The sequence below is a fragment of the Perognathus longimembris genome, chromosome 10, assembly GCF_023159225.1.
Source record: "Perognathus longimembris pacificus isolate PPM17 chromosome 10, ASM2315922v1, whole genome shotgun sequence".
NCBI classification, from domain to species: domain Eukaryota; kingdom Metazoa; phylum Chordata; class Mammalia; order Rodentia; family Heteromyidae; genus Perognathus; species Perognathus longimembris.
Genome location: NC_063170.1, coordinates 71723055 through 71737425, shown reverse-complemented (window position 1 = coordinate 71737425; position 14371 = coordinate 71723055). Strand labels below are relative to the sequence as shown.

General features: G+C 67.9%; 1 protein-coding gene across 1 annotated transcript in view; it reads right to left on the bottom strand.

The window, feature by feature from the left end:
• The window catches only part of Podxl2 (podocalyxin like 2), a 34740-nt gene extending 23178 nt beyond the window's left edge, over positions 1-11562 (bottom strand). The window contains exons 1-2 of the mRNA XM_048354799.1: positions 11412-11562; positions 3263-3532 (exon numbers count right to left, since the gene is read on the bottom strand). Of these exons, the coding sequence (XP_048210756.1) occupies positions 3263-3532; positions 11412-11562 (421 nt within the window). The remainder of the gene's footprint in view (positions 1-3262; positions 3533-11411) is intronic.
• Positions 11563-14371: the final 2809 nt, after the last annotated feature.

The window sequence follows — 14371 nt, the reverse complement described above, 5'->3', positions numbered from 1 at the left end:
CTTCCAGTTTTCCAGTGGTTAAGAAGAGTCTCATGGACTTTCCTGCCTGGGCTGGCTTTGAACCACAATCCTCAGATCTCAGCCTCCTGAGCAGCTAGGATGACAAGCGTGAGCCACTGGTGCCCAGCTAAAAGTTCTTCTTTTGTGTTTAATAATTTTAATAACCTGGGCCGGGAATGTGGGTTAGTGGTACAGCGCTCGCCTCGCATGCATGAAGCCCTGGGTTCGATTCCTCAGCACCACATGCACAGAAAAAGCCGGAAGTGGCGCTGTGGCTCAAGCGGTAGGGTGTCAGCCTTGAGCAAAGAAGCCGGGACAGTGCTCAGGCCAAGGCCAAGCCTCAGGACTGGCACTTTTTTTAATCACCTGACATTGTTGGAGCATAGAATACAAGTGCAGGTGCGGTTCCTCGGCCGGCTCGGAGGGCGCCGGCTCACACTCTGGTGGCCGGCAGGCTCCTGCCCCAACTCTGGGCCAGCATCCACAGCAGATGGGGCCGACACAAGGCCAACCCCAGGCCCAGAGAAAGCAGCGTGGACCGGGTGGCTTCTCCAAGCTTCCTGACAGCAAGGACTGAAGCCTTCTGGCCTGAGGGATCTCGTACAGAGGCGTCACTGTGCCTGAAGGCGGCGTCTCAGTTTGAGGAGCTCTCTGGCCCTGTTTCCTCCGCCATCACCCAGCAGTGCCCTAGTTACAGACAATGCTCCCAAGATGACACAGACACAGTCCCATGGCGTGCTTGCTGCTTTTCAGATAGGGACTGAGGCATTTCTGGGAATAGGATCCTGAGAATAGGGTCTTCCTGCAAGGCCCACCCCCGGGAGGGCTCCACGCAGATGCCCCCCACCTGCTTGAGTCTGCGCCCAGTACCTGAGTAACCTAGGTAACGGGCACACCTGGAGGCCTTACCTCCTCCTCCTCTGAGCTCACATCCAATCCACCTGGCCATCCCTCCCGCCTTCCCCTATGTAATCCAGCTCAACACAGTCCCCACTCTTTCCTTTTCTCTTTCCTTTCTTACTGTCTCTTGTTCCCTTTCTCTCTTTTTCCCTTCTCCCTTCCCCTCTGTCTCCCCACGCCTCCATCTTGGGTGGGCTGGCAGTTTGTTCTCCCCCCAGTAAACTCCTTTCTCCTGAACCATGTGGCCTTTTCCTTTCCGGTGAAGCTTACACTTCCCACCTCCCCCTGTGGGGTGGCAGGGATTATAGGCAGGCAACGTTGCACCCAGTTCATGCTGAACTCCAATTGTCTTTGGCCAGGCACTGTGACACATGCGTACAGAGCTGGCATTTGAGAGTCTGAGCAGACAGCCTTACGTGAAGCCAGGAGTTCAAAGCCAGCCTGGGCAAAGTAGCATGGTGAACCCTACCTCAAGACAGCAGCAACCCAAACTGCCCAAGTCTGTAAGCTAAGCATTTGGGGGGCCACGCCGGCACGACCTACCTAAGACGGGAGGAAGGAAGAAGGCAAGAGGGAAAGAGGAAGGGGAAAAAGGAAGAGAAGGAAGGAAGGAAGGCGGAAGTGAGTGGGGCCTCAGGCCTTGCCCCCTCGGGGCTCATGTGCCCGCTGGCTTCCAGGCCCTGCCCTGCAGATGGCACAGCCCGAAGGCCCATGAGCAGAACAGGCTCCGTTCATTACAACCGAGGCCGTCCGCCAGCTGGGGTGGGCCATGCCTGTCACCTCGGCTGCTCACGACGATTACAGTTTGAGGCCAGCGTGGACAACAAGTAAGAAGGGCCGGGTGTGGCGGCACGGGGCTGTGGGCCCAGCCACACGCAAGACTGTGTCAGGAGGGTGCAAACCAAGGCCAGCCCTAGGCAAAAGCGGGGGACTCTATCCAGAAAAGCTAAAGCAAAACCGGGGCTGGGGAGGCGACTCGGTGGTGGAGGGCATGCTTCGCAAATGCTGGTACAAGCGAACGAGTAGAGCGGCAAGCAACGCTCCAGACCGTGGGATCCATTTCAGCAGCCGAGCAGCAGGAACAGCCGCAGGGCGGGGTGAAGCGATGACCCGCAGGGCTCTCCACGGTGAGCGGTGTCAGCTCTCCCCCCCGCCCCCCCCGCCCTCCCAGTGCACCCCCGCTTTGTGAGGCTGCCCTCCGGGAAGACTCCCACCTCCCATCAAGTGGTGTCATTTTCAGATGAAAGGAGGCTGCGCAGGCCCAGGCAGGCACCCCAGGGGCACGGCCGCAGAGGAGTGGGAACACCAGCTCTTCCACGTATGCCAGGCCACAGGGCTGTGCACCTGTCTCCCCAGCTACAGAGGAAGCACAGCGGGGACCACACCTAGGCCAGCCCGGGCACCAAGCAAGGTCTGATGTCTCTCGACTCGGAGCTGCTAAAGCTTGGGTCCTACAAGGACACTGAATGGCATGGAAATCCACTGTGAGATGCTTCAGGTAAACTCTGGGCGCCCCTTACCATTCGAGCCTTGCCATGTGGACGCGACTAACAGGGTTCCCCCAAAACCATAAGAAGCAATTACCTTTTATTTAGTTTATTACTTTGTGCGTGCGTGTCTGTGTGCTGGCCCTGAGGCTTGAACTCAGCCTACACACTGCCCCTCAACGTTTTGTCTCTTGAGCCACAGCTCCACTTCTGGCTTTTGGGGGTGGGTAACTGGAGATGCGGTCCCGGGACTTCTCTGGCCAGGCTCCGCCTCCCGAGAAGCTAGGAGGGCGGGCGGGCGGGCGCTGCGGGCACCCGGCAGCGATGAACGAACCTTCAGCTACTAGGTAATGGGTGTTTCAGATTCCCTTCTTTATATGATTTTTCTGTTGCTCAGATTTTCTACCACGTTCACATGTTCTTTTTGTAATGAGTCAGTCCTTATAATAAGCAACACATATTTTAAGTATCAGATTTTGTTGTTTTCTTTTTGGCAGTCCTAGGGCTTGGACTCAGGGCCTGAGCACCGTCCCTGGCTTCTTTTTGCTCAAGGCTAGCACTCTGCCACTTGAGCCACAGCGCCCCTTCTGGCCGTTTTCTGTCTATGTGGTGCTGGGGAATCGAACCCAGGGCCTCATGTGTAGGAGGCGAGCGCTCTAACTCGAGGCCCTCTTCCCAGCCCGCAGTACATACTTTACACACGAAGGCTCGGCTTTCTGAGAAGCCGCCCTGTGTTCCCCGCCCACCGGCCCCGCCCGTGGCACCGGCTCTTCCGCCGCCGCCGGGTGCCAGCCGGGCCCGCCGGGAAGACCGGGCCGCACGGTGAAAACCGGGGGGGAGAGGGACGACACCCCGCGGGCCCGGTGAGCGCCTACCTGCGGTGGGGCCCAGGTCCAGGGCGGAGCCGTTCAGCACCTCCTCCTCCTCCTCCCAGAAGTACTGCGGCGGCTGCAGGATCCGCGACTCCTCGCTCTCTTCGCCCGGGAAGCCCGAGCCGGCGGCCCCCAGGCCCAGGGCCTCGCTGGGCTCCTCGGAGTCCAGCGGCTCCAGCCCGGTGGGCAGCAGGAGGTCCAGCAGCGAGGTGGACGTGAGGCCCTCGGGGCCGGGCTCCTCGGTCCCCGCCGCACGGTCGCCCCGGGACGCTCCTGCGCAGAACGAGAGGGGACAGCGTGGGCACGCCTGCGCAGAACGCGGGAGGGCGCCGTGGGCACGCCTGCGCAGAACGCGGGAGGGCGCCGTGGGCACGCCTGCGCAGAACGCGGGAGGGCGCCGTGGGCACGCCTGCGCAGAACGAGAGGGGACGCTGTGGGCACGCCTGCGCAGAACGAGGGAGGGCGCCGTGGGCACGCCTGCGCAGAACGAGAGGGGACACCGTGGGCACGCCTGCGCAGAACGCGGGAGGACGCCGTGGGCACGCCTGCGCAGAACGAGAGGGGACACCGTGGGCACGCCTGCGCAGAACGAGGGAGGACGCCGTGGGCACGCCTGCGCAGAACGCGGGAGGGCGCCGTGGGCACGCCTGCGCAGAACGCGGGAGGACGCCGTGGGCACGCCTGCGCAGAACGCGGGAGGACGCCGTGGGCACGCCTGCGCAGAACGAGAGGGGACGCCGTGGGCACGCCTGCGTAGAACGAGGGAGGACGCCGTGGGCACGCCTGCGCAGAACGAGAGGGGACGCCGTGGGCACGCCTGCGCAGAACGCGGGAGGACGCCGTGGGCACGCCTGCGCAGAACGAGAGGGCACGCCATGGGCACGCCTGCGCAGAACGCGGGAGGACGCCGTGGGCACGCCTGCGCAGAACGCGGGAGGACGCCGTGGGCACGCCTGCGCAGAACGAGAGGGCACGCCATGGGCACGCCTGCGCAGAACGCGGGAGGACGCCGTGGGCACGCCTGCGCAGAACGCGGGAGGACGCCGTGGGCACGCCTGCGCAGAACGAGAGGGGACGCCGTGGCCACGCCTGCGCAGAACGAGGGAGGACGCCGTGGGCACGCCTGCGCAGAACGAGAGGGGACGCCATGGGCACGCCTGCGCAGAACGCGGGAGGACGCCGTGGGCACGCCTGCGCAGAACGAGAGGGGACAGCGTGGGCACGCCTGCGCAGAACGAGAGGGGACGCCGTGGGCACGCCTGCGCAGAACGAGAGGGGACGCCGTGGGCACGCCTGCGCAGAACGAGGGAGGGCGCCGTGGGCACACCTGCGCAGAACGAGAGGGGACAGCGTGGGCACGCCTGCGCAGAACGCGGGAGGACGCCGTGGGCACGCCTGCGCAGAACGCGGGAGGACGCCGTGGGCACGCCTGCGCAGAACGAGAGGGGACGCCGTGGGCACGCCTGCGCAGAACGCGGGAGGACGCCGTGGGCACGCCTGCGCAGAACGAGAGGGGACGCCGTGGGCACGCCTGCGCAGAACGAGGGAGGACGCCGTGGGCACGCCTGCGCAGAACGCGGGAGGACGCCGTGGGCACGCCTGCGCAGAACGCGGGAGGACGCCGTGGGCACGCCTGCGCAGAACGCGGGAGGACGCCGTGGGCACGCCTGCGCAGAACGAGAGGGGACGCCGTGGGCACGCCTGCGCAGAACGCGGGAGGACGCCGTGGGCACGCCTGCGCAGAACGAGAGGGGACAGCGTGGGCACGCCTGCGCAGAACGAGAGGCACGGAGGCCCCGGCAGGTGTGGCTCCAGGCGCAGAGGAGCGCGGCCAGGACTCTGCGTGGAGAATCTGACGCCACCTGCACGTGCAGCTGGCCCAGCTGGGGGCTCTCCCGACGGCGAGGGCGGCGGGGGGGAGGGGGGGAGGGGGGGGGGGGGGGGGGAGGGGGGCGCCAGCGGAGCCGCGCTCAGCCGCTCGCCCACCACGCGCTCTGAGCCCCGGCCGGGCTGGTGGCGGGGTCAGGCGCTGGGGGTGGAAATACAAGCGGTGACCAGGCCCCGCGTCCCTGGGGACCCCGTCCCCCATCCCCGCGTCCCCGGGGACCCCGTCCCCCATCCCCGCGCCCCCCGCGCCCCCGTCCCCCATCCCCGCGCCCCCCGCGCCCCCGTCCCCCATCCCCGCGCCCCCCGCGACCCCGTCCCCCATCCCCGCGCCCCCCGCGCCCGCGCCCCCGCCCCCATCCCCGCGCCCCCCGCGACCCCCGTCCCCCATCCCCGCGCCCCCCGCGCCCGCGCCCCCGCCCCCATCCCCCGCGCCCCCCGCGACCCCCGTCCCCCATCCCCGCGCCCCCCCGCGCCCGCGCCCCCGCCCCCATCCCCGCGCCCCCCGCGACCCCGTCCCCCATCCCCGCGCCCCCCCCGCGCCCCCGTCCCCCATCCCCGCGCCCCCCGCGACCCCGTCCCCCATCCCCGCGCCCCCCGCGCCCGCGCCCCCCGCCCCCATCCCGCGCCCCCCGCGACCCCGTCCCCCATCCCCGCGCCCCCCGCGCCCGCGCCCCCGCCCCCATCCCCGCGCCCCCCGCGACCCCGTCCCCCATCCCCGCGCCCCCCGCGCCCCCGTCCCCCATCCCCGCGCCCCCCGCGACCCCGTCCCCCATCCCCGCGCCCCCCGCGCCCCCGCCCCCCGCTCCCTTCCCACGCCGCAGCCGCCCAGAGGGCCCCAAAGGCCTGGTCTGTTTCCCAGCCGCACAGACCCTGAACGTCGTCCTTGCACACCCGCGGAGGGCCGCAGGTCCCGTGACATAGTCGTGTAAAGCCTTGGCTCCTCGCTCCTCACGCAGCAAAGCGAACACAGCCCGAATGGAAACCCAGCGCGCGAGCGAGCGCGCGAGGCACAGAGCCGCGCCCACCGCCCGGCTGGACCCCGGCTCGGTCTCGGCACCCAGAGGCAGAAGGGGAGGAAACAGCCCTGCGCCCGGGGGTGGCGGCGTGGGGAGAGGGCCCCGGCCCGCGCCCTGGGGTAGGGGTGTGGGGAGAGGGCCCCGGCCCGCGCCCTGGGGTAGGGGCGTGGGGAGAGGGCCCTGCGCCCGGGGGTGGCGGCGTGGGGAGAGGGCCCCGGCCCGCGCCCTGGGGTAGGGGTGTGGGGAGAGGGCCCCGGCCCGCGCCCTGGGGTAGGGGCGTGGGGAGAGGGCCCTGCGCCCGGGGGGTGGCGGCGTGGGGAGAGGGCCCCGGCCCGCGCCCTGGGGTAGGGGTGTGGGGAGAGGGCCCCGGCCCGCGCCCTGGGGTAGGGGTGTGGGGAGAGGGCCCCGGCCCGCGCCCTGGGGTAGGGGTGTGGGGAGAGGGCCCCGGCCCGCGCCCTGGGGTAGGGGTGTGGGGAGAGGGCCCCGGCCCGCGCCCTGGGGTAGGGGTGTCGTGGGGAGAGGGCCCCGGGACCCCCCGGGAGTGTGCCCTTGTCTGTCCTGATGGCGGTGCTGGGAACCTTCAGTGGTGTCAACATGGAAGGAAGCCCGCGTCCTTGGTGTCCTGCACTAAATGCTTGGACTCAGTATCTGAGTTTCCGTCTTCCCCACGTGAGGGGTGAGGCCGAAGCCGGCGCGGGCCCACGTGGCCAACGTGGCGATGCCCTGCAGGAAGCCCGGGCCTTCCAGATCCGAGGGGGCACGGGGTGCTCTGCACCCACCCAGCGAGCAGCTCCAAGCGCAGCAAACCCCGGCCTGCAGGGCGGCCCAGGGCGGGGAGCGGGCGCGGAGGACCCCGGAAAGACGGCTTCCCTTCCGACCCGTGCAGCTGAGGGGCTCTGAGGAGGCTCCAGACCCCGGCCTAGCCTCCTCCCCTGCAAGGGCCCTCGTCCCCCCTCCCCCTAGAGGGGGGAGCGGCCCGTGGGAGGGGCCCAGGCCCCAGAGGGAGGAGGAGGAGGACCCCAGAGGGAGGAGGAGGACCCCAGAGGGAGGAGGAGGACCCCAGAGGGAGGAGGAGGACCCCAGAGGGAGGAGGAGGCCCCAGAGGGAGGAGCTGGACACGTCCTCGTATAAAGTTGTCTGCAGAGCACTTCACAACGAGTACTCCACCATCCTATCCTACCAGAAGAACAGAGTCATGGAGGAGAAAGCTTGCGGGGAAGATATATCAGTATCTTGCCCTACATTCAATCAAAAGCCTATGAGCTTCTTTTTGGTCAATCGTGGGACTCGAGCTCTGGGCCTAGGCGCTGTCCCTGAGCGCACAGCTCAAGTCTAGCGCTCTACTAGTTTGAGCCACAGCACCACTTCCGGCTTTCTAGTTTTAATTGAAAATGAGTCTCACAGGTGTTTCTGCTGGGGCTGGCTTTGAACCATGATCTTCAGATCTCAGCCTCCTGAGTAGGTAGGATTACAGGCGTGAGCGACCAGCACCTGGCCCCGGACCTCTTCTTGCTCAAGGCTGGTGCTCTACCCCTTGAGCCGCAGCACCACTTCTGGTTTTCTGGTGTTAACTGGAGGTAAGAGTCTCATCAAGTTTCCTGCCTGGGCTGGCTTTGAACCGTGATCCTCAGATCTCAGCCCCCTGAGTAGGTAGGATTGCAGGTGAGAGCTGCTGGCGCCCAACCCATGAGACTTTTCTCCAATTGCCCACCAAAAAAATAAAAATAAAAACAAAAACAAAGCCAGAACTGAAGCTGTGGTAATGTGAGCCTTGAGCAAAACGCTCAGGGACAGTTTCCAGGCTATGAGTTCAAGCCCCAGGACTGGCACAAAAACAACCAACCAACCAAGGTATTTGGCTGCCAGAGACCCACGACAGTCGACCTGGGTCCAGCTCCCAGTAACTCCCTGTGCTCGCAGGACAGGAAACATCCCATCCTGCATTCTCTACAGCCCGGCCCCCACCCCACCCCGGCCCTCCCTGAACCCTGTCCCATCACCAGCCATGTGAGGCTCCCGACCTTTGGCCCCACTGACCCCTCCCGACCCTCCCCGGGGAGGCCACGCCCCCGCCGACCCCTCCCGACCCTCCCCGGGGAGGCCACGCCCCCCGCTGACCCCTCCCGACCTGCGGCCCCCACTGAACCCTCCCCACCCTCCCCGGGGATGCCACACCCCCACCGACCCCTCCCGACCCTCCTCAGGGGAGGCCACGCCCCCACCGACACTCCTCGGGGAGGCCACGCCCCCACCGACCCTCCCCGGGGAGGCCACGCCCCCGCTGACCCCTCCCGACCCTCCTCAGGGGAGGCCACGCCCCCACCGACCCCTCCCGACCCTCCCCGGGGAGGCCACGCCCCCGCCGACCCCTCCGGACCCTCCCGGGGAGGCCACGCCCCCGCTGACCCCTCCCGACCCTCCTCAGGGGAGGCCACGCCCCCACCGACCCCTCCCGACCCTCCTCGGGGAGGCCACGCCCCCGCCGACCCCTCCCGACCCTCCCCGGGGAGGCCACGCCCCCGCTGACCCCTCCCGACCCTCCCCGGGGAGGCCACGCCCCCGCTGACCCCTCCCGACCCTCCTCAGGGGAGGCCACGCCCCCGCTGACCCCTCCCGACCCTCCTCAGGGGAGGCCACGCCCCCACCGACCCCTCCCGACCCTCCTCGGGGAGGCCACGCCCCCACCGCCCCTCCCGACCCTCCCCGGGGAGGCCACGCCCCCACCGACCCCTCCCGACACTCCTCGGGGAGGCCACGCCCCCACCGACCCCTCCCGACACTCCTCGGGGAGGCCACGCCCCCACCGACCCCTCCCGACCCTCCCCGGGGAGGCCACGCCCCCGCTGACCCCTCCCGACCCTCCTCAGGGGAGGCCACACCCCCACCGACCCCTCCCGACCCTCCTCAGGGGAGGCCACACCCCCACCGACCCCTCCCGACCCTCCTCAGGGGAGGCCACGCCCCCACCGACCCCTCCCGACCCTCCTCGGGGAGGCCACGCCCCCGCCGACCCCTCCCGACCCTCCCCGGGGAGGCCACGCCCCCGCTGACCCCTCCCGACCCTCCCCGGGGAGGCCACGCCCCCGCTGACCCCTCCCGACCCTCCTCAGGGGAGGCCACGCCCCCGCTGACCCCTCCCGACCCTCCCCGGGGAGGCCACGGTCCCACCGACCCCTCCCGACCCTCCTCAGGGGAGGCCACGCCCCCGCTGACCCCTCCCGACCCTCCTCAGGGGAGGCCACGCCCCCGCTGACCCCTCCCGACCCTCCCCGGGGAGGCCACGCCCCCACTGACCCCTCCCGACCCTCCTCAGGGGAGGCCACGGTCCCACCGACCCCTCCCGACCCTCCTGGGGAGGCCACGCCCCCGCCGACCCCTCCCGACCCTCCCCGGGGAGGCCACGCCCCCGCTGACCCCTCCCGACCCTCCCCGGGGAGGCCACGCCCCCGCCGACCCCTCCCGACCCTCCCCGGGGAGGCCACGCCCCCGCCGACCCCTCCCGACCCTCCTCGGGGAGGCCACGCCCCCGCCGACCCCTCCGGACCCTCCCCGGGGAGGCCACGCCCCCGCTGACCCCTCCCGACCCTCCTCAGGGGAGGCCACGCCCCCACCGACCCCTCCCGACCCTCCCCGGGGAGGCCACGCCCCCGCCGACCCCTCCCGACCCTCCTCAGGGGAGGCCACGCCCCCGCTGACCCCTCCCGACCCTCCTCAGGGGAGGCCACGCCCCCGCCGACCCCTCCCGACCCTCCCCGGGGAGGCCACGCCCCCGCCGACCCCTCCGGACCCTCCCCGGGGAGGCCACGCCCCCGCTGACCCCTCCCGACCCTCCTCAGGGGAGGCCACGCCCCCACCGACCCCTCCCGACCCTCCTCAGGGGAGGCCACGCCCCCGCCGACCCCTCCCGACCCTCCCCGGGGAGGCCACGCCCCCACCGACCCCTCCCGACCCTCCTCGGGGAGGCCACGCCCCCGCTGACCCCTCCCGACCCTCCTCAGGGGAGGCCACGCCCCCGCTGACCCCTCCCGACCCTCCTCAGGGGAGGCCACGCCCCCGCCGACCCCTCCCGACCCTCCCCGGGGAGGCCACGCCCCCGCCGACCCCTCCCGACCCTCCCCGGGGAGGCCACGCCCCCACCGACCCCTCCCGACCCTCCCCGGGGAGGCCACGCCCCCGCTGACCCCTCCCGACCCTCCTCAGGGGAGGCCACGCCCCCGCCGACCCCTCCCGACCCTCCTCAGGGGAGGCCACGCCCCCGCTGACCCCTCCCGACCCTCCTCAGGGGAGGCCACGCCCCCGCTGACCCCTCCCGACCCTCCTCAGGGGAGGCCACGGTCCCACCGGCCCCTCGGGGAAGGGCACGACCCCCGCCGGCCCCTCGGGGAAGGGCACGACCCCCGCCGGCCCCTCGGGGAAGGGCACGACCCCCGCCGGCCCCTCCCGGCCCCGCTCTCAAGGCAAGGCTCGGTGCCAGCCACTTCCCGGGCCGCAGGTCTCTGGGACGGGCGTCCCCCCCCCCCCAGTCCCCGGCTTCCTCAGAAAGACCCCCCAATTCAAGCTCTCCAAATGGGGCTCCTGTGTCTTGCGAGTGAACTTCCATGTAACGGTAGGAGAGGGAGCGGGCTCGCCGAGCAGGCCCTGTGCCCCGAGCTCAAACCCCAGCCCTGCGCGTCAAGAATAATCCACCGAGCCGGACCCCGGCCATCCGCCGTAGAGACCGGGAGGAAAACACACCTCGAGGGATGGCACGGGGGCCACGCGATGGCCAGAGGGGCCGCAGAGCCCACCGGGCCTCAGGAGTGAGCCTCCCCTGCACCCCAACTCGCCGTGAAGCAGAGCAGCCCCCCTCAGAGGGCCAGCCCTGAGGAGACGAGCTCCGGGGGGTGGGGGGGTGCTGGACCCCAGTCCACACCTCGCAGAACGGCGCTCAGAAACCTGCAGTGCCAAGCTGGTCCTCGGCGCCCATCACCTGGAAAGCTGAAAGCCCAAGCCAGGCCTCGGAAGGCGCCCCGCCCGCCCGCCACCCCCAACTCCAGCTCCTAGCCATTTCCAGCGTGTGACGGTGTCCTGTCCCCCCCCCCCACCGGCCTCGGGCCACGACCACGGGCCGCGCACCGGCGGCGGCTGCCTCCCCCCGGGGAGACCCAGGGCACCCCGAGAGCACCCCGAGACTACGGCTGAGTGCAGAGCCGCACAGCACGCCGCCGGCCCCCAAGCTCGGCCCTTCACGCGGATTAGCACCCCCTCACCGAGCTCTCGGGGCCCCCGCGCTTTGGGGGAGCTGGATTTCCACACCCGAAGGGCAGAAATCACACAATGATCCGACACAACTGCCCGTGACACGGGGGGCACTCCACACGCACCCGCGTCCACAGGGCCTCGGCTCCCCGGAGGAGTCATGCCGGCCACACGCGGTCAGCACCACACGCCACGCGCGGAGCCGGGGGGGGGGGGGCGGGGGGGGGCGGGCGGGCTTCCTTCCAAGGACGCGCGGGAGACGGCGGCAGGCGGCTGCGCTCGGCCCAGAGCAGCGCACGCCGGCCTAGAAACTTCACAGACCTGAGTGCAAACGCCACACCGGCACACACACACACACACACACACATACCACATGCCACACACACAGACCCCACACACCACACATGCCACACACACCAGACACACACCACACACGCCACACACACATACCACACACACCACACAACACACACACACCACATGCCACACACACCAGACCCCACACACCACACACAGACCCCACACCACACACACACACCACATGCCACACACACCAGACCCCACACACCACACACAGACCCCACACCACACACACACACCACATGCCACACACACCAGACCACACACACCACACACAGACCCCACACCACACACACACACACCACATGCCACACACACCAGACCCCACACATCACACACAGACCCCACACACCACACACAGACCCCACACCAAGAGAAGAAATCCGGCTGAGGGACCCGTGAGAAGGGTTGGACTTGACGCTAGGCGTCATGGCCCGGGCCCTGGGGAGCTGTGGGGACCACACGGTCGCGTCAGCACCCCCCCCCCACTCCAGCCCTGCGCCAGGCCCCCGCAGGGACAGAAAGATGCGCAACCCCCAGTGGCTGCCCTCAGGGAAAGTAGTTTGCTTTGTTTTCTAATTATTTTTTTTTCTGGCCATCCTGGGGCTTGAACTCAGGGCCTGGGCGCTGTCCCTGAGCTCTTCAGCTCAAGGCTGGTGCTCTACCACTTGAGCCACAGCGCCACTTCGGATTTTCTGGTGGTTCATTGGAGATGGGAGCCTCCTGGACTTTCCTGCCTGGCTGGCTTTGAGCCGCGCTCCTCAGAGCTCAGCCTCCTGAGCAGCTGGGAACACAGGCGCAAGCCAGCTGCGCCCCGCTTTCCTTTGTTTGCTGCAAATGGAATCTCCATCCCCACGGGACACCAGCTGCAGTGGCCGTCCAGTTCTGCACAGGCAGCACCCCCAGTTCTGGGGGAGGCAGATGCCAGGGAGTCATGGACAAGAAACTAATCTGGGGGGCTGAGGATATGGCCTAGTGGCAAGAGTGCCTGCTTCATATACATGAGGCCCTGGGTTCGATTCCCCAGCACCACATATACAGAAAATGGCCAGAAGTGGTGCTGTGCTTCAAGTGGCAGAGTGCTAGCCTTGAGCAAAAAAGAAGCCAGGGACAGAGCTCAGGCCCCGAGTCCAAGTCCCAGGACTGGCAAAAAAAAAAAGAAAAGAAAACAGCAGGGTGGAGGGGAGGGTGGGGATATGGCCTAGTGGTAGAGAGCTCGCCTCGCACGCATGAAGCCCTGGGTTCGATTCCTCAGCACCACATATGTAGAAAACGGCCAGAAGTGGCGCTGTGGCTCAAGTGGCAGAGTGCTAGCCTTGAGCAAAAAGAAGCCAGGGACAGTGCTCAGGCCCTGAGTCCAAGCCCCAGGACTGGAAAGAAAATAAAAAGAAGAAGAAGAAAGACAGGAAAGAGAAGAGCCAGCGGTAGGAAGGGCTTGTGATGGCTGCACCCTGTGCATTGTACAGGCCGGTGCGTCAGCAGGTGTGAATTCCCCACCACTTGCTCCTGCGTCAGCAGGTGTGAATCCCCTGCCTGCCACTTGCTCCCACCTCAGGTGTGAATCTCCTGCCTGTCACTTGCTCCCACCTCAGATGTGAATCCCCTGCCTGCCACTTGCTCCCGTGTCAGCAGGTGTGAATCCCCTGCCTGTCACTTGCTCCCGCGTCAGCAGGTGTGAATCCCCTGCCTGTCACTTGCTCCCGCGTCAGCAAGTGTGAACCCCCTGCCTGTCACTTGCTCCCGCGTCAGCAGGTGTGAATCCCCTGCCTGTCACTTGCTCCCGCGTCAGCAAGTGTGAACCCCCTGCCTGCCACTTGCTCCCACGTCAGCAGGTGTGAATCCCCTGCCTGCCACTTGCTCCCATGTCAGCAGGTGTGAATCCCCTGCCTGCCACTTGCTCCAGCGTCAGCAGGTGTGAACCCCCTGCCACTTCCCTCTGCCACTTGCTCCAGCGTCAGCAGGTGTGAATCCCCTGCCTGCCAGTCTCTTCCACGTCAGCAGGTGTGAACCCCCGCCACTTGCTCCAGCGCCAGCAGGTGTATGGGGAAAGACATTCCCTCAGCCCGGCTAGAAATGAGCAAACCGATTTCCTGATGAATCCTGAACTCCCCCTCACAAGCACACGCAAGGATTGCCCTCAGCACGGTCTCTCAGAGCCCAGCTCCGTGCGGAAGGGGCTGTGACCCTCTGGGCCGGGTCTGGCTCCCCGAAGCCGCCTGGACCTCCAGCACCCCGCTCCTGAGACCCCAGGTGAGCGTGCCCCGCAGAGCCCATGGAGGGCCTGGCCCGTCTGCAGGACGGGCCTTTGCGAAGCTGAGGGCGTCAGTACCCCGACCGCCCCCCACCCACCAGAGCCTCCATCCTCGCTCCCTCCCCCTGCTGGTCAAGCTGCCCCCACGCAGACCCCCCAAGCCTCTCTCTCTTCCTCTTTGTCTTCCTCTCCTGTGAACAAAGACTGAAATCCTGCTGAGAAAAGGCAGCCCGGTGCTCTCCTGGCCTTCCTTCCATTCCTTCTCCAGTGAAGTTTCCTTTCTTTGATGTTACCTTTCCCTGTGAGGATGGGTTTTGTCTTTATGTAGACCCGGATATTTTCAAGGACCACGGCAATGGG